Source organism: Neovison vison, chromosome 13 (assembly GCF_020171115.1).
Source record: "Neovison vison isolate M4711 chromosome 13, ASM_NN_V1, whole genome shotgun sequence".
Taxonomy (NCBI): Eukaryota; Metazoa; Chordata; class Mammalia; order Carnivora; family Mustelidae; genus Neogale; species Neogale vison.
The window spans coordinates 100,443,617-100,468,437 of NC_058103.1; the positions used below are offsets into that span (position 1 = coordinate 100,443,617).

Genomic DNA, 24,821 nt, shown 5'->3' on the forward strand with positions numbered 1-24,821 from the left:
GATCTATCCACTTCTGAAAAATCAGTTTCCACAGGGACCTAACTGCTCTTTAATGCAACTCTAATAAATGATGAGAAAATGTTCTACGTCTTGAACTATTGACTGAATCCCAAATGACTAGAACATTAGGTGACAAAGAACATTAGATGTTAATATTAAAAAGAAGGTTGAAAGTGTTCACAAAACAGTTCTTTTAATGAAGCAAAAAGTATTTCACATTCCATAACTGTTGGACACATCCAGGAGAGCTAGGTCCCTTATCTCCTCCAGGAGTGTGTATAGGCTTCTTCCCTTTGTTTGACAGTATTTCTGATAATCTTCCTGAATGACGTTTACTTTGACTTCTTGAGCAAGCTGAGCCTCCTCCACAGATCTAGTTACTTCCTTCACTAAATCACTCTTTAACAAGAGGGAACTCTGATGAAAAAGTTCTTTATCAGGTATCAGGTATGGTTTATTGCTTATTATTTCAAGCCTGATTGTATCAGAATGGCAACGGGAGGCCTGTGCGGATATTCTCACCTATCACAGAGAAGAAAAGACATGTTACCAAATCTCATTCTTCATACATGACACTGAAAGCAAGACTTAATGTAAATACGGACTTACTGTTACATGGTCAAACAAATGGAACGTAACAGACTCCCCGCCTGTTGTGGTAGAGGTGATTTTGTTTTGAAATCGTTGAAGAGATCCTGGTTTCCATTCAGAACGGCTGTCTGAGCCACACGAGATCACCAAACCATCTTTATTTCTTAGATAAGCGGCACCTTTAATTCCAAACCTGAATCATTGCCAGAATAAAAATCCAGAGATAATGTATTCTCAGTATACAAATCTTGTACCCTCCATCTAGAATGCTAGTTTTTATTCTAGATTAAAACCAACTTTTCCTCTCACCTCCAAATATTTCACTGAGCAGGTGGAAAACTATTTTGCTAAATAAGGAAGTAAAATCCTGTCTTACTTAACACTAACACAGATGTACTAGATGCTAATCTTTTATAATTTTTTTTAAGTAGGAGCCCAACATAGGGCTTGAACTTAGGACCCTACGATCACAACCTGAGCTGGGATTGAGTCGGATGCTTAACTGACTGAGCCATCCAGGTGCCCCTCCTTTTTATACTTTTATAGTGCATTATTCTCTTACTGTATGTACATCTGTACCTACAAATAGTTGTTATATTTTAACGTTACATCTGACACAGTCTTTGTGTTCTATACTAATTTAACTATAATTTCTTTTTTTTTTTTTTAAGATCTTATTTGATAGAGACCATGAGTACAGTGGGGGTAAGGGCACAGGGACAGGGACAAGCACACTCCTGACTGAGCAGGAAGCCCAACTCAGGGCTCGATCCCAGGACCCTGAGATCATGACACAAACTGAAAGCAGATATTTAAACCAACTGAGCCAGCCAGGTGCCCCTATTATAACTATGATTTCTTAAAAACTATTATGTTAGATGTAACATACCTTGGTATAAATACGAGTACGCCATTTGTTCTAATTGAATATATAACCCCATCAGATATGCAACGTGCCTCATTCTCTGGGTCTTTGTCTTTAAAATACATGCACTGGAAGAGCTCCATAGATTGCTTCTGAGAATGCTGGGCTGCCTGGAAGAAGCAGCACAACCCAAAGCAGGCTAAAGCACCCGGTCATCTCCAGGGGAAACGCAGAATTCATACTCCCACAGAAACGACGTCTTTAAAAAGGCTGGACTTACTAAAGTATTGGTAAGTATTAATACAAATATTCTTCCCTATCATGAATTCAATCAGTTTTGTGGGAGTTTAACCATCCAGCAAACATTGCCTAAAAATGTCCTTTAGAAAATTAATTCTTTAAGAAAATAACATGTGACTTAGACTCTGTTTACAGTTCATTCAGACAGGAAAGTATCTGAATCCATGCCTCCCCTTCATTTTGTCTGTCCTACCACAATCCTGCTGGTGCAAGTATAAATTACTACTGCTATCCTGGAGGGCAATTTGGTCAAATGCACCGAAGATTTACTTGTGCACACCTTCTGAGTCAGCAATCTGGGCAACTGTCTGAGAAGTCTGTAAGGTGTATATACAAGGAAGGATGTCAACTGGGTTGCCCAGGACAACAGTGCTGCCCAACAGAATCTGGGCAGAATGGAACACTAGCCTACATGGCTAGTGACTATAATACTGCACAGCAGTGAACTAGAATACAAGATACAAAAATTGTATTAAATATTGAGGTAGTTTCCAATTTTTCTGTATCACCAAATGCTCTCTTCTATGCTGTACAATATTGTAGCCACTAGCCAACAATAGGAAATAAAATACAAAGCAGCTTCTAAAAGAAACCTGTCATTACTCTGAGGTGATGTTGTCAGTCACAGATGTGTCAAGCGCAAAAGATTTCAGAGAGCAGGTATGCTACCCTATTTGTCATACATAAAAATTACGGTCTGGAATAGTGAATAATGGCTATCTTTGGGTGGTGAGATGATGATGATGATGCATTTACAGTCCTGTTTTGGGAAAAACATCTGACCTATTGTCAAATCTCCTAAACCCACATTAAATGACTTTGTAACATCTGTAAATATTGAGAGCAACACAAGAGACATTACAATTTTTCACCTTATTTCCTTGGGTAGAATAATGCTAGAATTTAATGTGCTAGACTATATGGCTCTTCATTCCATCACAAAATAAAGCTGGTACTCTCTTAGCAAAAGAGGTGATGGAAGAGAACTTAAAATCCCTTCTTACTCGGTTTCTGTTGTTGATATGTCTGCATAATTCCTCAAGATCTTTGCTGCTGAGCAAATTGTCCTTAATTTCCATTTTCTTATCTTTTGAAATGGCTGCCATCAGCAATCGGTGTACTACGATATCTGAGTATCTTCTTATCGGAGATGTAAAGTGAGTATATTTATCTAATGCAAGGCCTTCAAAAAGAAACCAAAAGATGGAAATCAACAACAACAAAAAATACTTTTTAAATGACCTGCTCAAGGTTATAGCCACACAAAAGAATGCTATCATTCACCATAATGATGGAACTCTTCCTCCGCACACGACCCAGTAGAGAAATACAGTGCGTTAGACATGGCCTGCGTGGCCATGGATCGCAGCAGTCTGTTTACGATGGGATCGTTGGGGTCATTCGCATTATCCAGAGAATCAGCCAGTGTTTTATTGGACCTGACAAAAAAAACCCGAAAGACCTTTATTTAGTCTCCAGCAACAATGTGCAAGTCAATACTCTAAGGGCAATCTTTCATTCTGAAGAAATTTTATTTTGGATCCATTTTAGATGCAACTCTTTTCAACTACAGAAATCTAGTCTGCTTTTAAGGTTGAAACAAAGAAAGTGTATAATTTTAAATAATATTTCCAAAGTAGTTAAGAACCATGTACTGATACCTATGTGGTTAGGTTAATGCCCAGCACATAGTAGGTGTCAAATACTTTTGTGGAACTGATTTCCTAATATGCTTAATGTGAAACATCCCTTACAGATCAAAGAATGGACTTTTTGGAAATCAAGAATTACTGAGCCAGGGACACCTGGGTGGCTCAGTGGGTTAAAGCATCTGCTTTCAGCTCAGGTCATGATCCCAGGGTCCTGGGATCGAGCCCCACATCGGGTTCTCTGCTTGGCAGGGAATCTGCTTCCTCTTCTCTCTCTGCCTGCCTCCATGCCTACTTGTGATCTCTGTCAAATAAATGAAGAAAATCTTAAAAAAAAAAAAAAAAAGAATTACTGAGCCAGAGGGACTTAAAAAACAGAACTAAACCAAACCTGAGGTGCAGTCCCTTTTTTTTAAAAGAGAAAGGGACAGGGAATATTGCTTATTTACTCAAATAATCTTTAAAACCCAGAAATATAGAATATTAAAAGTGAAACTAACAGGGGTGCCCAGGTGGCTCAGTCGTTAAGCGTCTGCCTTCAGCTCAGGTCATGATCCCAGGGTCCTGGGATCGAGCCCCGCATCAGGTTCCCTGCTCGGTGGGGAGCCTGCTTCTCCCTTTCCCACTCCCTCTGCTTGTATTCCCTTTCTCACTGTGTCTCTATCAAATAAATAAATAAAATCTTTAAAAAAAAAAAAAAAGTCACATGCTCTACTAACTGAGCCAACCCCGTACAGCATTTTCAATAGGGAAAATCTTTTCTTCTGGAGGAGGGATAAAAATGTCTCATTCTATGAAGGGATGGTCTACATTTATTTTTAAATGTAGTGTGGTATTTTAGGATGTTGCCTCAAAGATAAGTTGCATTTTTAAAGCACTGAAATAAACAGGATTACTTCTTGGTAGATGCCAAAGGGGTCTATGAAATTAAACCAGGAGCAACAGGTTCCTTACTTCTGTCTGCATCACAAATTGTAGTGGATCAAAATTATGCCTAAATAAACTTCTTTTAATTTTAATCTCTATACCTACATTGTAGTAAATGCAGAGAGCCAAGAAGTTTTCTATTTTTGGTCAAAGATCTGGCTGTCCCATTTTAGGAACTACTATAAGATAAATAAGTGTACCGCACTCCCTCCATTCCTCTGCCCCCACAAGAGAGGAGTTACCGTGTATCTATGAAGAAGCCTTTTGCTTTAGCACATTCTCGCAGTTCAGAAAAAAACTCCTGCTGTGGAGGAGGGTGTTGGCGCAACAAGGCCTGATGAGGGAAACTCTCCCAGATCTTCTTGGCTACCCAGTGGTTGGCCAAGATCATGCATTCAGCCACCGTCTCGTGGACTTCCAGGGGCTGCCTGGGGATGAGGTCATGGATGTTCTTTTTTTCATCCAGCTGAACACGAATCTCTACCCCCTCTAATTCCAGGGCCCCGCAACGGTCTCGCTTAGCCCGGATGTGGCGCGCTATTTCAGTCAACTTTCCAATGGCCCACACCAACTCCTCTAGCTTGGCTTGTCTGCTCTTCTCATCCAAGTCTCTGAATTCTGGAATATCATCAACAATGTGGAAGTTTCCGTCCAGCAGTTCCTGGGCTGCTTCATAAAACAGTTTGTATGCTGATCGAATAATGGTTCTGCCGTACCACACTGTCTTAATTTCATAGGAGGTTTTATCCAATTCCCATATGACACTTACGGCATACCTATAAAACCAGTAACACAGACATTATTCAAGTCTTCCATTTTTGAAGCAAGTAGAATAGACCCTAAATGTAACTTAAAAGAAATGATAATGCTACAGGTTTTGGGACCAATGTCTCAATTCAAACACTCCACCATTAACTCAAAAATTATTTAAAATTAAAACAACAAAGTTAGTCTAGGTTCTGTTGAGCTCTGAGCATATCTGAAACGAGTTCACATGTAATGTTACAATGTTCTCCATTTTGATTACAGTAGCGTAGCACTGAGATAATCAAGTCTGGTGGGCTTGCTAGTAAAGAAGAAAGCCTTTCAAATCCTACAGAATAACAATGAACTATCATATCACTCTCAATGGAGGGTTAATTAGCAAAAAAAGTTCACTTAATAAAGACGCACTTTACCATCACTCTGTTTAAAAACACATGCAACATTTGCACCTCATATAAAAACAAAGGGCTACTTTTCCTAATATGTAGAGTTCTTACAAATCATTAACAAACAGATGGAAAGCAAAAAAAAAAGAACGGAACCTGAAAGTTCCTTTTATAGAAACAGAAAAGAATACATACATATATGAGTGTTAAACATACACAATAATGTTTAACCTTATTCATAATAGGAAAAGTGCAAATTAAAACCACCTAAGTAAGATACCATTTTCATTTCAAATTGGCAAAGATAAAAAAAAATACAACATATTGTGTTGGTAAGGCTGTTGGGGAAAAGCATTCTCATACATTGGTGGTGGGAATATAATTGGTGTAATCTTTATGGAGGGCAATTTGATTACATCTATCTAAACACAAATGCATTTACCCTTTGACACAGAAATTCCACTTCTAGGAATTTATCTGTCAGTTATACTCTACTTTTAAAAATATGAAATGACTGGGGCGCCTGGGTGGCTCAGTGGGTTAAGCCGCTGCCTTCAGCTCAGGTCATGATCTCAGCGTCCTGGGATGGAGCCCCGCATCCGGCTCTCTGCTCAGCAAGGAGCCTGCTTCCTTCTCTCTCTCTCTCTGCCTGCCTCTCTGCCTACTTGTGATCTCTCTCTATCGAATAAATAAATAAAATCTTTAAAAAAAAATATGAAATGACTTATGTTCCATGTAATTCAGTACAGTTTTGTTTGTAATAGCCAAAGAGTGAGAACAATCCAAATTTCCATAGACAAGCAACTCTTATTAATATGGAATGATCTACAAGCTACACTGTTAAGAGAAATAAAAAGCAAGCAGCTGAATAGCATCCATACATATAACGTCACAATCTGAGTATGAGAGAGAGAGACCACATGTCTACATTTGTGTGTATATGCACTATATCCAGAAAAATACATAATAACTTGGTAACTGGGGGAAAGTGACAGGAGGGGAGCCTTTCATGAAAAATCTTTGGAACCTATAAATTTTGGACTATGTGGTTTTATTATATATTCAAAGACAGATATAAATGTTAACTACCACAAATAAAAGACTCCCTAAGTTCATGGTCCTCATACAAAACAGCCTCAGCCAGGGAATATATATGCACAAAGTCATCCACGTTTGTTCCTAGCCTTTTAGCTGAGTTTTAAAAAGTCAACAACAGGGGGAGAAGCGGCCTCACAGCTAGACGTACAGAAAAGACGACAGGAAGGGCAGGGAAGTCTAGAGAAAAAACCACCTACAGATGAGTGGCGCAGAGGGCACAGGGGAAAAACGGGGGTAGAGAACAGGGGGGCAGAGTATATTCAAAAGAAGAGGAGAAAGAGACGAGAAGCAAAGCACTGGGCAGCACAGAAGAGCCAAGATAAGCCCTGGTGATCGAAGAAAAAAAATCATGAACAAACTCACCTATCAACGCCTCCCAGAAGGGAGCACAGATCAGCACTGAGGATGGAGGGCAGCATGTCATAGCGACGGTCCGCTAAATAGTAAGTGATGGCCCTGTGAACGACACGTATGTGGGTGTGTGACCTTCAGTAGCACGGCTGCCGGCCGCAGGGGCTGTGGGGGAGGGAAACTGCCAAGTCCCTAGTGCAAATCCCCCAAGGCTATTACTTTTTCATAAAGCGCAGCAGACTGGGTAATGGAGCTATTCCCACGTTCCCACTTTTCTAAGGGAGACTGCCTTGGGCTGAATATTCTTCCACTGATATAGAAAAGAAAGAAAAAGTGACATGAATCTTAGCTGTCTAAGAAAAATTAGAGTGTAATGAGCCGGTATTTATAGGAAAGAGTATCCATCCAGGAAAAATTTAACTCATCGCAATTTGGAAGGAAAGTGGGTTTGAAAAGGTTCTGTTAAAAAAAAAAAAAAGGAAAGGTAAATTGATCAAGGAACTATTTCTCTATAGGGAAAGGGGAAGTGGACCTCCATTTTTTTCCTTTTTTTCTAGAAGGGATTTGCAGAATTGCACAAAACTGGGAAATCTTTGATTTGAGACTCTGAAAATAGGGAGTTTTGAACTAGGTGAAGGTCCCAAATACAAACTCACACCGTTGGTCTCAAAATGCATTACCTTGTCCTAGCTTCGATGTCGATGTAAGAATTTGGTGGCACAAAGTGCGTTACGTCTGCAATGTGGACCCCGAGTTCCAAGTTGCCGTTAGCTAAGGTTCTGACTGAGAGCGTGTCGTCCACATCTTCACAGCCTTTTGGGTCAATGCTGAACACGAGATGGGTTTCCCTCAAGTCTTTCCGTTCCCGTTCCTCTTCTGGACTCACTTTCCAGGGATTTTCTGGTGTGTTGACTGGCATTTCACACATCTATATGATGACAGTCAGATATTCAGCAATCTCGCACCACAGGCTTCCTATGAAACTCTGCTCTGGAACATTCTCACTGCAATCTCACAGAAATCCCATTCATTCCCCGTTACCTTTTGCAATTAACCTGTTTACTTCTTTTGATTGATAATTATTTATTAGGTGCCTAATGTGTATCAGGAACTGTGCTAGGCTCTGGAAAGTTCAGGAGCCAATAGGAAAGACGCAGTCCCCTGTCTTTTTTTTTTTTAAAGATTTTATTTATTTATTTGACAGGGAGAAATCACAAGTAGATGGAGAGACAGGCAGAGAGAGAGAGAGGGAAGCAGGCTCCCCGCTGAGCAGAGAGCCCGATGCGGGACTCGATCCCAGGACCCTGAGATCATGACCCGAGCCGAAGGCAGCGGCCCAACCCACTGAGCCACCCAGGCGCCCCAGTCCCCTGTCTTTGAGTACGCTTACAGTCTGCCAGTTTCCAGCAGCTTCTTTAGTTATGCAGGCCAGATCAAGGGTGAATGGTGGCTTAGAAAGAGTGCAACCTCTTGCCCACTTTCAAATGATCCACTTTTTAGGGGTGCCTGGGTGGCTCAGTGGGTTAAAGCTGCTGCCTTCGGCTCAGGTCATGATCCCAGGGTCCGATCGAGTCCCGCATCGGGCTCTCTGCTCCACGGAGAGCCTGCTTCCCCCCCGCCAGCCTGCCTCTCTGCCTACTTGTGATCTCTCTCTGTCAAATAAATACATAAAATCTTAAAAAAAAAAAACCAAAAAAACCCAAATGATCCACTTTTTAAATGCAGTGGAGCTTTTAATTCAAGTCAAGCTCTGAAAAAAAAAAAAAACCCCAACATGTCCCAAGTACTAAAAGCCTGCTCCTTAAAGATAATTTAAGTGGGACCAATCTAGGGCACTTTCTCTCTATTATTACCTGTTTAGGCCATCAATTTGCAGTTAAGTAGGCTAAACAGGAAGAGAAAATTCTAGTCCTGTGAAGTCTACCCCATGCTTTATTTTATTCTAACATTTTCACTAAGAGCTGTCAAAACAAGTCAACAAATAATTTCCAGAAACTAATGTTAAGCATAAAAATTTAATAATGTAAAATATTCTAAAATATTTTACTATTATAGCTCCTGTTCTGTCAAAGACTATAATGAAAATAAGAACACCCATACGTTTTTGATGGCAATGCAAACTGGTCCAATTTTTCTGGAGAATAATCTGCCGATACAAATAAAAGCCACTTAAATTTTTTATGCCCTTTGACTTGGTAATCTTACTTTAAGGATTACATCCTAAGAAAAATGATGCAAAAGAAAAAAAAAGCAGTATTTAGAAAAATGTTTGAAGTGGGATTTCTTCTACTACTGAAAAATTAAACAGCCCCATGCCCAAAAACTAAGGAAGACTTAAGCAGAGTACATTGATATGCAATAATTTGCCATTAATTAGGAAGACATAGCTGTATCAATACACAGAAATAGTTGGAAATGAAAGAAGCAGAACAGAAAATAGCACAGGCACACTATGGATCTAGTTATGCAAGAATGATAAACAGGATCTATGAGGATTGTAAAAGATCATAAAGTGATGAACATAGCTAATGTTTTAGGTTTACTGAATGTGTGTTTTCTGCAAAGGTTACAAAAACTGTTACAAGTCATGAGCACGATTTGGTGACCCGCAAGTCAGAGATGTATGGGACCCTAGAAGCTACTCCCCGTGGCTCTGTGCAGGCCTGTGGGTGAGCTATTAGGATGGGGAGTGGAGCCCAGTAGGTCTGTAACCAGGCACCTTTGCAGCTGGGGGAGATAAGCCACTACAATAAGCCACTGACATACCATTTTTAAGCACAGTTGGAAAATGTAAAAATTTGAGAGCTGTGAGGCTCTGGGAAACTATGCACTCTAAGCTGACTTCAGTCTGGTCCACACACAGAACAGAGAGGGAGTGAGCTGCTTCCATTATTTGTGACTTTCGTGAGTGGTTACACAGTACAGAGATTTTTCTTCTTAATGATGAAACAAACAACAAACAAATGCAAAAAGAAACTGTACAGAATGTCTTTCACCAGACCAAAGGACTCCGGGAAACTGGACCTGAGCTTCGGAGAAAGGGACAACCGAAATGCTGTTTTCCACCAGGATGGTCGCAATTTCCCCTTCCAGGTCCCCGATTCTGCCTAAAACACGCACAAAATGTCCATTTGGGTATAGGGATGTCGACTCCCAGGAATCGATGCGCACAACCACCCGGAAGTCCTGCACAAAAAGAGAAAAGAAACCCCACCAGCCCAGCTCCAGGAATTAAGTGGGTCAGTCAGAGGCAGCAGACACACAAGATACACAGCATCAAGCTCCAAAGAGAATGGCCAACTGAACAGTGGGCTTTGCTTTTTGTTTTGGTTCTTGCTGTTTTACTAAATTGCCATATGGTTATGTAAGTGCTCAGCCCAAGGCTTTGGAAGGAGGCAATATCCCTCTACATCCAATAAGGAGGCTGCAAATTTCTGTTAAAGAAAGCCAACTGTGACACATTCTAGTTAATATTTGCAACACAAAAGAAAACCCCATGGTGCATAGTACAAATTTCCGTTTCAAAACAAAAATCTCAATCTTGCCAAATCTTGGGAGTTACTTTCTAAGTTTCATGGACATCTTTCGGTGGGGAGGGAGGGGTCAGTGTGAACTGAACCCCACCACCCCCAAGTTCCAGCAAACCACGGATTTGGGAAGCGAGGGATGCAAGAAGCCTCCAACGGCCCGCAGAAGGCCTCCAAGGATGTGAAGGGTGCACCAAGACCCGGTTACTGGCTGGGGACGTCCGGCTACAAGGTCTCATTTACAAACTGCAGAACATCAGGCAAATGAAACTGGGCCATGCCTGTGCTTTTTGCCACAGTAAGTTAATTTCTAACTTCCTTGTTTATATCTTCCCTCCAGTGCTATATTCCTTTATGGATAATCAATTTGGTGAAGTACCACTAGATCATCCCTACAGGGCAGAGAGATCGTATTTCTGTATCGCTGGCTGGAAGAAAGCTTGTTAGTGTTGGCAAAGCATATCTATTGAAAGTTTCTGTGTTGGACAGCCAGATAATGTATGGACTCTGTAGCTGTCCTACACGGCTCTTTCTAGGACAGTTTCTCTCTGGCTTTCATTTATTAACCAAGGACTGCTTAACAGATGGTTCTATATATTTAGAATTTTTTAAAAACAGGATCTCGAAATGCCAGATGCCATCAATAATTTATCCCTTCTTATGCAAAGGCCCTAACTGTGTTTCCTGGTGGGGTGGGAGGGCCAGCAAAGACAGGAGGAAAAGTACAATGGCAGCTACCTGGAGCGCTTCCGTCTGCTGAGTGCTGATGCGGATTTTGGGAATTCTGTTATCCCAAGGTGTAACTAGGATTTTCTGAGCATTTTTGCCCTGAGACTGGACCTCTTCTTTGGATGGAAATGTCACCACGTAATCCCGCCAGTTCTTCTGAAGGATGCCCACCACTTTGCCTTTGGGAAAACAAAACAAAACAAGGCCTTCTATGGTGAGATGTTACCTCTCTGGATGCTGACTCATTCAGCAGTGAGGAAGGAAAACAGGAAACACAACGTTCCTTTTGTCTCAAGCACATCCACACAAGTCGAGAGATGCTTAAACATTCGCCTTCCTGGCGTTTTTACTGTTAAGATGGCTAATTTTTTGAAAAATAGTTTTTTGGTTTTTTTTTTTTTAAATAACATCATCAATTTGCCCTTTCTGTTGCGGGATCTGATGTGACACTTAGCATCCATTAGTCCCACTTTCCACTTTCTCTTTTGCCCTTCCCTTATCAATCTCAGGGTGAGGGTGTCAGGAAAAGTCAGTGATTTTTAATTTTTTTAACTTATGCCCTCTCTTATGCATTTTCACTGTCTTGCATTTTCCCACTAGCCAAGATCATTTGGGCCAACACTGTATATACAGTGAAGTCTGCACAAATTGTTAAGTCTCATATACAACACTACTCAGCATCACTGACTAAGGTCAAGAAAAACAAACTTCAATAGTTAAAAGTGCTATCTATTAACTATTTAAGAATTGATTGACTCATTAAGCCCCTACCAGGTATGAGCCCTGTTCTAGGTGCAGGAAATGTAGCCGCATCAGAACAAAATTCTTGATTTTCCAGAGTGGATGTTCTAGTCTGGGTGTCCGTAGGGGTGGGAAACAGACAATAAAAAGTAAATACAGGAAAGGTAGCGATGTTTGCTAAGGAAGATACAAAACAGGATGAGGTGACCAAGAGTGACAAAGGGTCAGCAATGGCAGCTATTTTAAGTGAAGTGACAATCTGAGCAGAGAGTTGAAGTGAGGGAGGTTGGTGTGAGGAGGTTTGGGGAAAGCCTGTTTTCAGTGCAGAAGTCAAGATGGTCAATGTGGCAAGAGCAGTGATGATGAGGACAGTGACAGAAGGCAGCCCAAGCCGGTGGGACCCTGTAGGCCATGATAAAGACTTTGGATTTTATTCTGAGAGAAACAGGAAGCAGTTACTAGAGAGCGTTAAGCAGAGACATGACAGGACCCAAAGCCCTTTAAAGGAACTCCTGTGGCTGGCTCCCATGTGGAGAAGAGGCCATTGGGAGCAAGGGAGGGAGCAGGGAAACCAGTGAGGCGGAGACTGGGGTGACCACATCAAGGGGTTCTAGAGGACCCTATCAGGAGAGATCCAGCGAAGCACGGGAGCCGCCACATTCAGGCCACCACATGGGACTTGCTGATGAGTGAGAAAAATGTGGAGGGTTATCCCTGGGCTTTGGGTTGGCCACGCGTAGAATGAACCTGCTATTTATTGAGAGGGGGGAGACTTGGGGAGGAGCAGGTTTGGGGTTAGAAATCAGGAGTTTGTTATCAGGCGTGTTAAGTAGAAGGTACCCATTGGACATTCCGGGGAAGATGCCAAACAGACAACTGAGGAGACGACACCAGAGGCTGAGCAGGGGGTCTGGGTTGGAGAAGCAGAGCAGGAGGAGTGGAGGACATTCAGTGAGCCGCCCAGGCACATCCCAGAGGTCCGTAAGATGGAGAAGCTCCAGCAAAGGGAACGAGAAGGAGCACCCAGCAGGGAAGGCAAAGCACCTAAAGCCAAAGATGACACAGCAATCTGTTGGCCAAATGCTGCCAAGGGTTACAGGTGCCCGGGGCTGTAGGCAATGAGGTCACTGGTGCCCTTAACAAGAGGTCAAAGGTTTCTGGGTGGTGAGGACACCTGAATGTAGTGGCTTCGGGAGACAATGAGTAGAGAGAACACAGTGGTAGCGGTCTTCCTGTGTCTTGCCACACACTGAAGCAGAGGAAAGGGCAGCAGCTGGATGGGATGTGGGACTTGAGAGGATTTTGAGTTTTGTTCTGTTCTAGGATGGGGAAAATGATGACTTATTTGGATGCTGAGGAGAATAACATCAATCAGCAGAGATGGGGAAATGGGTAATGGAGGAAAAGAAACGACAGCAAACCTTAATAACTGTGGTATTTCTAGATCGTTCGAGAGAGAACAAATAAACGTCCTACGGAACACCAGAAACCAAGGGGCCCGCGGTGGGCTCACCTGTGGGCATGGGTTCACTCGGGGGGTCTCCCAAGGCCTTGTCATCACTGTCATTCTCACATAGGGCAGCCGTTCTTCCTTTCCATTCATTTTTAGGCAGGAGTTCCACAACTACCACATCTCCATGAATCGAGCGATTTCGAGCCTTCATCCCGTGGACAAGGATGTCACTGACTAAACCTGTGTTTGGGCAGGCACACAGAGACCCCATAAAGCTGCGGGGGCATGCCACATGCAACACACTGGCCCTGCGGAAAAAAGCTTCCTCCTTCAAAGGGGAAGCCAAACTCTGTCCCACAGGTTAGGAATGAAGAAACACAGCCAACACGTCCTCTTATGCCACGTACTTTTAGAAGGGCCTCCTCTGCCCATCTCTATGGCAGGTGACCATTCCCCGCACAAGCCTGTGGAAGCCCACGCTGGAATTTTGTCAGGCCTACAGGGGCCATGCAGCCAGGGAGCGGCGAGCAGCCCAATGAACCACAGGCCCCGCCTGACTCCTGAGCAGCAGCCAGTGGGAGAAGTTCTCTCCCCTCCCATCCAGTCATGTCCCCTCGACTTTCAGGGTGTTTGTACCCTGCCACTGAAGACCAGGACCTATACGCTATTATGATACAGCTCATTTACACATTTTCATCACTTTTAAGATTATTCCAGTTAGGCGCACTGGGCAGTGTCTTGAAATCCCAGTGACAATGGCTCTATGGCACATCCAGTGTCCGCCCGCTCACCAGCTGTGAGAACTTGGGCAAGCTACTTTGTTTCTCTCTATTACACTTACCTCCCAGTAACCTTGTGGATCCTCAGGAAGAAAAGGGGCCAGACAATGATGGTATCTACTTTCAATGCTTAGAACTATGCCTGATGTAAAGTGGATACTCAATAAAATTTAGCTCTTCTCATTTTTACAAACTGATTGCAATAAAATCAGAAACTATGGATAAAACAGGAGGGGGGGAGTGGGGGTAATCTGACCGGCATTTTCGATGCGACAGTTTCAGCTTCATTTTCTTCACTGTGTAATACCAGAATAGAGATGAAGTACAGAAATTTAAGTAAGGCTTATACTGAACCTGAATCTTTACAGCTGGCTCCTTGAAGTCGAACGAAAGCTTCTATTTGTGCCCTGTGTTTGTTGACATTCAGGACTCCCTAAAATCATAATAAAAATCAATTGAAAAATTTTTTTTCTGCCCACTTTGCCTCCAAAGGTACAGTTTGCAAAAAGTATGTGAAAATATCCCCAAAATATTCTTTTAAGGTCTGGGATCCCTTCCTTTAGGAGAAATATTCATCAGTAACGTTTCTTTTCTCCAGAGAACATACCATCATTTTGAAGTATTCTTTGCTACACCAGGTGTTGAAAGTGCCAGGATCTATCTTACCTAAGTGACGAGTGGTCTTTAAAAAATTTTCTTCCTCAAACATCCTCCCTGGAATACCGTAAACCTTACTAGCCAGATAGAAGCATTAGCCGCTCTAGACACGCTCATTTAAAATACCCACCTAGGGACGCCTAGGTGGCTTAGGCGGTTAAGCGTCTGACTCCCGATTTCCTGCTGGGCATGGAGCCTGCTTACAATTCTCTTTCACCCTCTCCCTCTGCCTGCCCCTGCTCCACCCCCACGCTCTCTTAAAAAGTAAGAATAATAATAATAATTAAAATGCCCACGCTTTAGAGAGGGACTTCAGCGTGTTCTCAAACTTTGGACTATGTAAAAACTGAGCTGCTTGTCCAAAATATCAGATTCACAATGTAACAGTTCTGTATCTTCTGTATCTTGACAGTGGCGGCAGTTAACACAAATCTGCTGATGTAATCAAACTGCGCACGCACACATGTCAAACTGTCGAAATCTGAATAGTAATTTTACCTGATTCCTTCTCAAGATAGCTTGACAGCTTCCAGGTTCAGGGTTCTGGGTCCTGGAGGACCACAAAAGACTCCCTGAAAGGGGCAGGAGAATTGCAAAGGAGCGAAGAAGCCAAACTTCACCATTTTGTCAGATCTCCATACCTTGATTCAAAAACATCTTCTCTTTCCAGAGACATGGAGGCACTTATTAGGCTAATTGTGTGACGCTCAATATCCAACCCGATTAAGATGAGAGAGTAAGTAGCACCAGGCCAGACAGCAAGGTGTCCACAGGAAGAACGACTCCCGATCATCTTAGGACATGGACAGCCCTGGCTTACTCGTGCCCATCTCGTTTATGGCCTTTGAAATTAAAGGCCCGTGACAGGCCAGTAAAGCAGAGAAGAAAACATGCTGGCCAGGCCAACGCTTCGTGACGGCCCTCACCTGGATGTAGCGTCCAGATTTAATGCCGGCTTCTAACACTTCCAGGGGAAGGTGTTCTGTGTACTCCTTCCCGTGGCTCTCCTGACTCTCATTCTCTCTTTCCCGTCGAGACTGAAGGATAGAGTCACAGAGCTCGTGGGCGGCCTTTAAGTCAGGCCAAAAATTGTCCAGGTAATTCTGCATTTAATAAAGGCACAAGAGGAGCATGGTCAGAAGATAATGGTGCTGTCTTCTGGCAGGATCACAGAAAGTCCTGCACAGGGAACTGAGGGGGTGAGGGCTAGAGGTGGTGTTCGGTGAGCACTGCCTCCCCGAGCCTCACATTCCTGGAGCTTTCTACCCCCTCACTAATCCCGGAAGTGGGCCAAATTACCCCAGTGAGGACCTTCCTACCATGGAATGCTTACTTTGCACTTCCGAATCTTCTCCCCCCACCCCCGCCCCCAGCACGCAGGAATGCATGGCTGTTCTTCCTTTCTTTCCATGCGTCTCACTGCTGCAGACAATGGCCTGCAATGAGAGGACAGCTCTTCTGTGCGCATTCTCCTCCTGTTTTTTGGTTTTTATTTTTTTCATCTTGAAATGTCTGAATTTCTAAGAAACTTAAATAAGCAAGTAAAAATAGAAAGGAGGGAAGTGTCTGTGGAAACGTCTCCCCCCACCCGCCCCGCCCCAGCCCACTGGCTATGTCAAATAAGCAGAGAGGGGCAAAGTAAAGACTTTCTATTCTTCTCAGGCCTTCTTCTAAGCTCCCAGAGTCTTGGTGACTGTTGACAGATGTGATAACATTCCTCGGGTAGTAGTTGCTATTAGTTGTGATGACCTGGTGTGAAATGTATCTTTGAAACAAGCAGCCAGGGTCCCCTCCACGCAGACCTACTGAGTGTTACTGCACCTCTCGGTGTAATGTCTGTAAGAGAGACCCTTGATCAAACACCCAGCACCCAGGCGTCCCTGGGTGGCTCAGTTGGTTAAGCAGCTGCCTTCGGCTCAGGTCATGATCCCAGCGTCCTGGGATCGAGTCCCCTTGCTTGGCAGGGAGCCTGCTTCTCCCTCTGCCTCTGCCTGCCACTCTGTCTGCCTGTGCTTGCTCTCGCTTCTCTCTCTATGACAAATAAATTAAAAAAAAAAACAACAAAACAAAACACCCAGCACCACCCACAAGAGGATGGTGTGTTGAGGCCAGCTGTGCTATGTCTGGAGTACACTCCCCCAAACAGCTGGCTCTCACTAAATAACATCAGTTTTACGGGTGTTTTTTAACTCAACTTTAAGGCAGAGTCTTCTAAGGTAGAGTCTAGCACACTCTTTTTCCCCAAATTGGGAAGAAAACACATTATAGGGGTGCCTGGGTGGCTCAATCTGCAAGTGTCTGCCTTCAGCTCAGGTCATGATCCCAGGGTCCTGAGATCGAGTCCCGCATCAGGCTCCTTGCTCAGAGGGGAGCCTGCTTCTCCCTCTGCCTGCCTCTGATCATGATCTGTCTCATGATCTGTCTCTCTCTCTCTCTCAAATAAATAAGTAAAATCCTAAAAAAAAAAAAACAAAAAAAAAAACACATTATTCTTCTTGTCAACACTGGCATTTCTCCCACTGACTGCAGGGTCCTATTCAAATCACTTCCTTTCTTTCCCAAGTCTTTTGAGAAGTACTATCTGTGCTAAGTCAGTACCCTGATTCCATGGTCGCTTACCACCACCAAACCTTCGCCATTATAAACCACCTCTCTCTGAGGATTTATCGTCTTCACTCTTCCCAGCTCACTTCAAGTCCCCATAGGAAATTCTGGCTTTCCTTCTCATCTGAACTCCACAAGTATCTCTTTTTTTCCTGTCATCATTTGCCTCTATGAAGCCCTTGGTCACACAGTTTGCTTAGGAGATGCTAGACCAAGAAAACGGTACTCTCGGACTGAACTACAAAGAAAAGTAATTTTAACAAAAAGTAGAAAAATGTAATTTTAGTCAACTGTCCTCTGCAGGAACAAGACATGATGTATTGCAACAGAAAAAACAAGTGACACTGCCATTAATATCAAGCGCCCCCGGAATTCTCTGGCATGCCAGAATGCTTTTTTATAGCAGGGCCAAGAAAATTCTATTGGCAAATCTTTAACAGTACATGCACCTGGGAACTCTTATAGAATCTACAATTCAAAATCCAACTTGACTTTCTGTAAACTGACAGGGGTAATGGAGGGCCTCATTCGAGGTTCTGAATCAAAAACTGATACCAACAACAGGAACTTGATGCCTAGTGGGCAGACACATGAGACCAGTAACCTAATGGGAGATTAACAGCCATCCCACTTTCCCAAAGGGTCCCTCCAAACCAGGAGAACTCTGTTGCTCATATAGCCCAAGAAACAGTCACCAATAACGCTACTCCTGTCTATGATCTGGGTACCAAGCTGATATGACAGCTTTGCTAACCCCTTCCTCTATCTCTACTAACCCCAATGCACAGTCCTAAGTGGGGAAGAGCAAGGAACAGCAGAAAAACAAGGCTGGCCTATACAACTATGCGGCATGGGTACCCAGAAAAACAGAGCAGGTGGGTAAGGGAGTCAGAGTGCTGGGGTTCTAATCCTAGCTCCACCACTCACTACCTGTGTGACTTTGTGCGAGCTGCTTAGCCTTTCTGTGCTTCAGTTTCCTCATCAATTAAATATGGACAGTAACATCTAACTCACGGGGCTGTTGCAAGAATTAAATGAAACAATACACTTAGAATGGTGCCTGGCACAGATGAATGCTGGCTATTACTATTAGGTGGAACCATGTAAAACTGCCATTTTGTAGGTCAAGAACAAGAGACTCCTGGAAATTTTGTAAGAGCCAACCTATTCTCATCATCATCGTTCCTTATACTGTTACTGCCATAACTACGCACGAGTTCACAGTCAACAGGGGGCTTTCGGGGCTGATGTCTCAGATGCCGTGGATCCTACAGTCACAGGGAGTCTGCCTAAATTTGCTGACTTCAAGATCACTTACTTGGAGAGAAACAAAGACAGGAACTCCTTGGCCGCAGTCTTCCTTCATTCTTTAATTCCCCTTTTCAGTATTGCCACCGGGATCGAGAGCATCACGGGTACCACGGAGCACACGAACACACACAGACGCACTTAGGGACACAACAAATGGAAGTACCTTGAAGGAAATCACAAACACTCCTTCTGTTTCACTTCCGTACTGCTGGACTGCCTCTTCGTCTTCTGTCACCATGACGATGGGCATCTTATCCTGGCAGTGGTGATAGTACCACACGGCGGCGCGGTATATGCTCCTGGAAAAGCAAAGGGCACGTAAGCCCACCCAAGACAAGCTGCTGATCAAAGCTTCACACCTGGCTTTTACCCTGCTCCCCTTCAGCATATGCAGACAACCATTTGTTCATTCAACAACTAATTCCCAAGCACCCATTATACACACACCCTGGGGTGGGCACCCTGGGGATGCAATGATGAATCAGAGAGCACCTGACATCTATTCTTCCTGAAGACATCCAACCGCCACAACAGCCTCCTTCATTTCTTGATATGGCCTAGAAACCATGTGGCTCTGCCATCTTTTCATACCACTGAGCTGGCATGCCATGACACATGGCACCACACAGGTGACAAGCTGTACCATGTGAGGTTTAAAAGATCAAGAAACAAGTCTGGCTAAAAGCAAAACGAGGCTGCAAAGAGCTGAAGACCATAATCTAGTAAGGTCTGCCATGGAATCACAGGAAATGTCTGAAAATCTTCCTGACAAGAACCAGAATTGGAAAATGCAGCCTAGGCTGGAAGATGTGTGGATTCGAGACGGGATTAGGTTTCTGATGATGTATATAAACTCGGATGGCCAATTTCCGTAGGCATTTGTTTCCCTTTCTGCAAAGTAAGATGCCGGGTAAGGTTCCTATAGTTTTAGGTAAAAAAAAATCTCAGCCAGGGATGCCTGGGTGGCTCAGCTGGTTGAACATCTACCTTTGGCTCAAGTCAGGATCCCGGGATCCAGTCCCACATGGGAGCCTGCTTCTCCCTCTGCTTGCCGCTCCCCTTGCTTGTGCACTCTCTCTGACAATTAAATAAAATCTTATAAAAAAATTTCAACTAATGTATACTGTACAAGCCTGTGTAGTTAGTAGTTAGGAAGCACAATCACTCTCAGTACTCACATGTGACCTAATCTAGAGAACGATTTGTTATCCCTTTCTGGTACGGAGCCCTATGGGAACTTAGGACTATAATTAAGGACTCCGTACGCATCAGTGCTTATTTCACTTTAGAGCGTTTAAATATTTAATGGCTAGACAGATAAAGAATTACAAGGAAAAAGACAATTTAAATGTTTTGTATGGATAAGACAGTTGAGAGCTTAAGATCTCCAGGGCTCTCTGCAGAAGAGTGTGGCAGAGGCTACAGGTGCCCAGCACCTATGCCCCAGGCCCATTTCGGACTTCAGCTGGAGCGGGGCGGCACTCCCATCCTACCCCCGGCCCACTGAGTGGAGTCAACACCCCTGATGAAGGCGGAAGTCTCTTTACCACCCTCGCCTCTTCCCTTCTAGACGCCTTCTGAGGCACATACTATGCAGCTTCTCAGAAGTTCCCAGTAGGACTGAGCCTCAGTTTCCCACATCCTTAATAACTGCTTTCCCTCCTTCTGTCTCAGGCCCTGCACTAGTTTCAGGGAACTGCCCCCTACATCGACAACCCACACCCAACTCCTTGCTTCAGGCTCTGCTTATAGACGGTTCTAAACGGTGACACTGTACTTTCTAAAACAGCTTTACCAGAATTAACCTACCAGTTTGTTTAACAAGACTGGTTGGGATATTAGAGCAACCTATACCAGAAAAACTGAGATGATCTTAGCTTCAAAGTGGACCTCTTCCCCCCTTATACACACACACACACACACACACACACAAATACACAAGCATTAAAGTTACAAAAGCCAGCTGTTAAGATCTAGGACAAACTCACTCTGAGTATCTGTGGCTCCCTTATGACAATTTCTAAAACACGTATGTGTTCAAACGATAGATCTAAAATAGTGACACAGTCAGCAGTTCAGTATCAGTCAGAGTTCTAGAGTAACTGCTGGTTTAGAGAGCCATGCAAACTCACAGCCATACCTGGTCTGCCACTTCTCCATGGATTCTCCTCTCTCTCGAGGGTGATAGCACTGCTGCTGGAACTCATTAGCAAAGAGAACGCAGTCATGACGCGCATCCTTCAAGAGATGTCGCAATTTGTTATACTGTCTGGGACACAGAGAAAAAGAAATCTGAGATAGCAGGCAATCATCGACTGCCAGCTCGTGCTAAGGATCAAAGATGAGGCATTTTAGGACAAAAGACTGAGTATTTAAAACCCAAGAAACACTTATTTTATATTGGCCTTAGTGCGCGTAGTACTACTGGGCTGCTGTTTCTCGGTTCTGCCTGCTAGAATGTGCTCAGGCAGGACTGCATTAATTAGCTTATGGATCAATCACCCCCGTCCTTTCCTTTCTAGACTTTTGGCCATTTATTATGGAATTATATGACCCTGCCCCACACAGCCCCCTCTTCAAAGGCTCGTACGGACCCAGAGGTGAGCAGGGTTTAGTGCTTTATTTCTGTACCTCACTTTGTTCTAAAAATGGCATTAGGCACAAGTACATTTTACTTTTTGCTGGCAGCCTGGAAAAGGACATGTGAAGGAAATAAATTTGGGGGTTTATCTGTGAATTCTGTTTAGGCAGCCCCCTCACTCACACGAATGAGGTCTGGCTTCATCTGTCAGATAAAGAATAAACTTTAGGTTTCTCCCATCAGGAGATCCTTCCAGTAATGCTAGCCAAAGTCTCACATCAAATATGCAGCTGCATGTGGGTCAGTTTCTAAGGTGATGCTTTGCTTTGTTTTTATTTTAAGAAGGTGCATTTCAGGGGCACCTGGGTGGCTCAGTGGGTTAAGCCTCTGCCTTCCGCCCAGGTCATGATCTCAGGGTCCTGGGATCAGCCCTGCATCTGGGATCCAGCCCTGCATCAAGCCCTGCATGCGCTCTCTGCTCAGCGGGGAGCCTGCTCCCCACCACCCCCAACTCTGCCTGCTGCTCTCTCTACTTGTGATCTCTCTCCCTCTGTCAGGGAGAGAGATCTTAAAAAAAAAAAAGGTGCCTTTCAATCTTGCCGTTTGCAATGACATGGATGGAACTAGAGGTTATTATGCTGAGCGAAATAAGTCAATCAGAGAAAGACAATCATATGATCTCTCTGATATGAGGAATCTGAGAGGCAGGGCAGGGGGTTGTGGGAGGTAGGAAAGGAAAAAATGAAACAAGATGGGATGGGGAGGGAGACAAACCAAACCGTAAGAGACTCTTAATCTCACAAAACAAACTGAGGTTTGCGGGGGCGGATAGGGATAGGGTGGCTGGGTGATGGACACTGGGGAAGGTATGTGCTATGGTGAGTGCTGTGAAGTGTGTAAGCCTGATGATTCACAGACGTGTACCCCTGGCGCTAATAATACATTATATGTTAATAAAAAAATAAATTAATTTTTTAAAAGTGCCTTTCAATAGTCTAGGTAATATGGAATACAGAAATGTTCACTTATCTTAAAGGAGGCCTATTGTTTATTTAAAAATGGACGGATATTAAACCAGACATTAAATTAACATATAAATTATCCAAGGCAGATGATTGGCATTTAACATGTGTTTTAATATAACAAAATTTGTGCCCTTCCATTCCCACATCCAACCCACTGCTGTGGATTTAAAAAAGAAAAAAAAATGAGCCTTCTCATTAAAGCGAAGGCAGAACTCTCCAACTTCTCTTCTTTAAATAAATGCTAATCACCAATATCTGTGTCATTTCAGCACTTAATTAGAAAACAAGAAACACTGATTTTATTTTCTTAGTAATTCTAATTTTGAGCTATTTTAAAAAGAATCACCAAGTAATAGCACTTCTACAATTTCATAACTAACAAAAGGATTTAGTTTCAGGTCTGTGAATGGCAGCTTTCCTTAAGCGCATCCCACATGTACAAACAAAAGCTGCCCCGCCCCCCAACTCAGAAATGCTTAGGACATGTAACTGGTAATTTTCCTACCTTCACAAAGATATATTTAAAGTCAGTTTTAAAACCTCTAGATAGGCGCCTTGGTGGCTCAGTTGGTTAAGTGTTTGCCCTCGTCTCAGGTCATGATCCCAGGGTGCCGGGACCCAGTCCCACATTGGGTCCCTGGCTCAGTGGGAAGACTGCTTCTCCCTCTGCCTGCTGCTCCCCCTGCCTGTGCTCTCCCCCACCCCCGACAAATAAATAAAATCTTTGAAAAAAAATAATAAAACTTCGTAGAATATGCATAGAAGAGCCTATACCACCCTGTTTACAGCGAACCATCCCTGCACAATGGTAAGGTGAAGGCTTCCACTTTCTGCTTTACACATTTCTGTAATGCATGAATTTTAAATGAGCCTTATTTCTTAAGCAACAAAAGATTTTAGAAGAGACTTTATAAGCAACTGGAAATATTTCAGAGAAAATGCTGAAAAAATATTGCCTATTTTTCCTGATCTTATCCTCCATGGTTTTTGCTCCCTTTATCGACCATAACATTTTCTAGACCCCTAAAAAAGCACCTGAACTTAGTGCGTTTGTTTGCTAATTTTCTTCTATATTAAGCATCCTTCATTTGGCAAATATTTGCTATGTTCCTTATTTTTTTTTTTAAAGATTTTATTTATTTATTTGACAGAGATCACAAGTAGGCAGAGAGGCAGAAGGGGGCGGGGCAAGCGGGAGCAGGCTCCCTGCTGAGCAGAGACCTCAATGCAGGGCTCCATCCCAGGACCCTGAGACCATGGCCTGAGCCAAAGGCAGAGGCTTAACCCTCTGAGCCACCCAGGGGCCCCTGCTGCATTCCTTCTATGTGCCAGGTCTTGTGTGCCACTGAATGCCCTCAGGGGACTCCATCTAGGCATCTCCTTCCTGTCCTTTATCCACAGCACCCTGCTCACAGTGAACATGACAGAATCACACATTCCTCAAAAAAATTAAAACAAGGGGCGCCTGGGTGGCTCAGTGGGTTAAGCCTCTGCCTTTGGCTCAGGTCATGATCTCAGGGTCCTGGGATTGAGTCCCGCATTGGGTGTCTCTGCTCAGTGGGGAGCCTGCTTCCTCCTCTCTCTCTCTGCCTCTCTGCCTACTTGTGACCTCTGTCAAGTAAATAAATAAAATCTTAAAAAAAAAAATTAAAACAGGAACTACTGCATGACCCAGCAACCGCACTTCTGAGCATATACCCCAAAGAACTGAAGACAGGGTCTCAAGGAGATATCCTTATTCCATTGTTCATGGCAGCATCTTCACAACAGCCAAGAGTCACCAAGAAGGCAACCTAAAGGTCCAATGACAGACGGATGGATAAACAAAATGCGGGGTATACATACAAGGGACTATTAGTCAATCTTTTAAAAAAGGAGGTTCTGACACATGCTACAACATGGATAAACCCTGGGGCGCCTGGCTGGCTCCGTTGGTTAAGTGTCTGCCTTCAGCTCAGGTCGTGATCCCAGGGTCCTGGGATGGAGCCCTGTGTTGGGAAATCCCTGCTCAGCAGGGAGTCTGGTTGTCCTTCTGCCCCTCACCCCACGGGTGTTTTTATGCTCTCCCAATCTCTCTCTCTCTGAAATAAAATCTTAAAAAAGAATGGATAAATGTTGAAGACATTCTGCTAAGTGAAATAAGCCAGACACAAAAGGGCAAACACTGGATAATTCCATTTAGATGAGGTACTTAGTCAAATTCAAGAGACAGAAAGTAGAATGGCTGCTGCCAGGGGCTTAGAGGAGGGGGAAGTGGGTGTTAATGTTTACCAGGTGGAGAGCTTCAGTTCACGGAGATGGAGTCAAGTTCTGGAAAGGATGGTGGTGATGGCTGTATGAATGTGAATGTACTCACTGCCACTGAGCTATTTGCCGAAAAATTGTTAGAATAGTGAAGCTGACACTAATTCACTACAATTTTAAGAAACAGCTAGACTAAGTGGCAAAACAAAATTAAAAAAAAAAAAAAAAACCCAAAAAA

General features: G+C 43.5%; 1 protein-coding gene across 5 annotated transcripts in view; it reads right to left on the reverse strand.

Annotated features, from left to right (window-relative positions):
• Positions 1 to 176: 176 nt before the first annotated feature.
• DIS3L (DIS3 like exosome 3'-5' exoribonuclease) overlaps positions 177 to 24,821 on the reverse strand; it is a 33,432-nt gene continuing 8,787 nt past the window's right edge. For 4 of the 5 annotated variants that reach the window (XM_044232126.1, XM_044232129.1, XM_044232128.1 and 1 more), the window contains exons 3-17: positions 20,874 to 21,002; positions 18,897 to 19,032; positions 15,745 to 15,921; positions 14,516 to 14,594; positions 13,443 to 13,622; positions 11,198 to 11,367; positions 9,957 to 10,118; positions 7,613 to 7,860; positions 6,945 to 7,037; positions 4,575 to 5,108; positions 3,041 to 3,195; positions 2,761 to 2,939; positions 1,481 to 1,626; positions 610 to 784; positions 177 to 522 (exon numbers count right to left, since the gene is read on the reverse strand). In XM_044232126.1, the coding sequence (XP_044088061.1) occupies positions 214 to 522; positions 610 to 784; positions 1,481 to 1,626; positions 2,761 to 2,939; positions 3,041 to 3,195; positions 4,575 to 5,108; positions 6,945 to 7,037; positions 7,613 to 7,860; positions 9,957 to 10,118; positions 11,198 to 11,367; positions 13,443 to 13,622; positions 14,516 to 14,594; positions 15,745 to 15,921; positions 18,897 to 19,032; positions 20,874 to 21,002 (2,872 nt within the window). In that variant the 3' untranslated portion in view covers positions 177 to 213. Of the gene's footprint in view, positions 523 to 609; positions 785 to 1,480; positions 1,627 to 2,760; positions 2,940 to 3,040; positions 3,196 to 4,574; positions 5,109 to 6,944; positions 7,038 to 7,612; positions 7,861 to 9,956; positions 10,119 to 11,197; positions 11,368 to 13,442; positions 13,623 to 14,515; positions 14,595 to 15,744; positions 15,922 to 18,896; positions 19,033 to 20,873; positions 21,003 to 24,821 lie in introns of those variants that run through there. The other variant, XM_044232130.1, reaches the window with a different exon arrangement.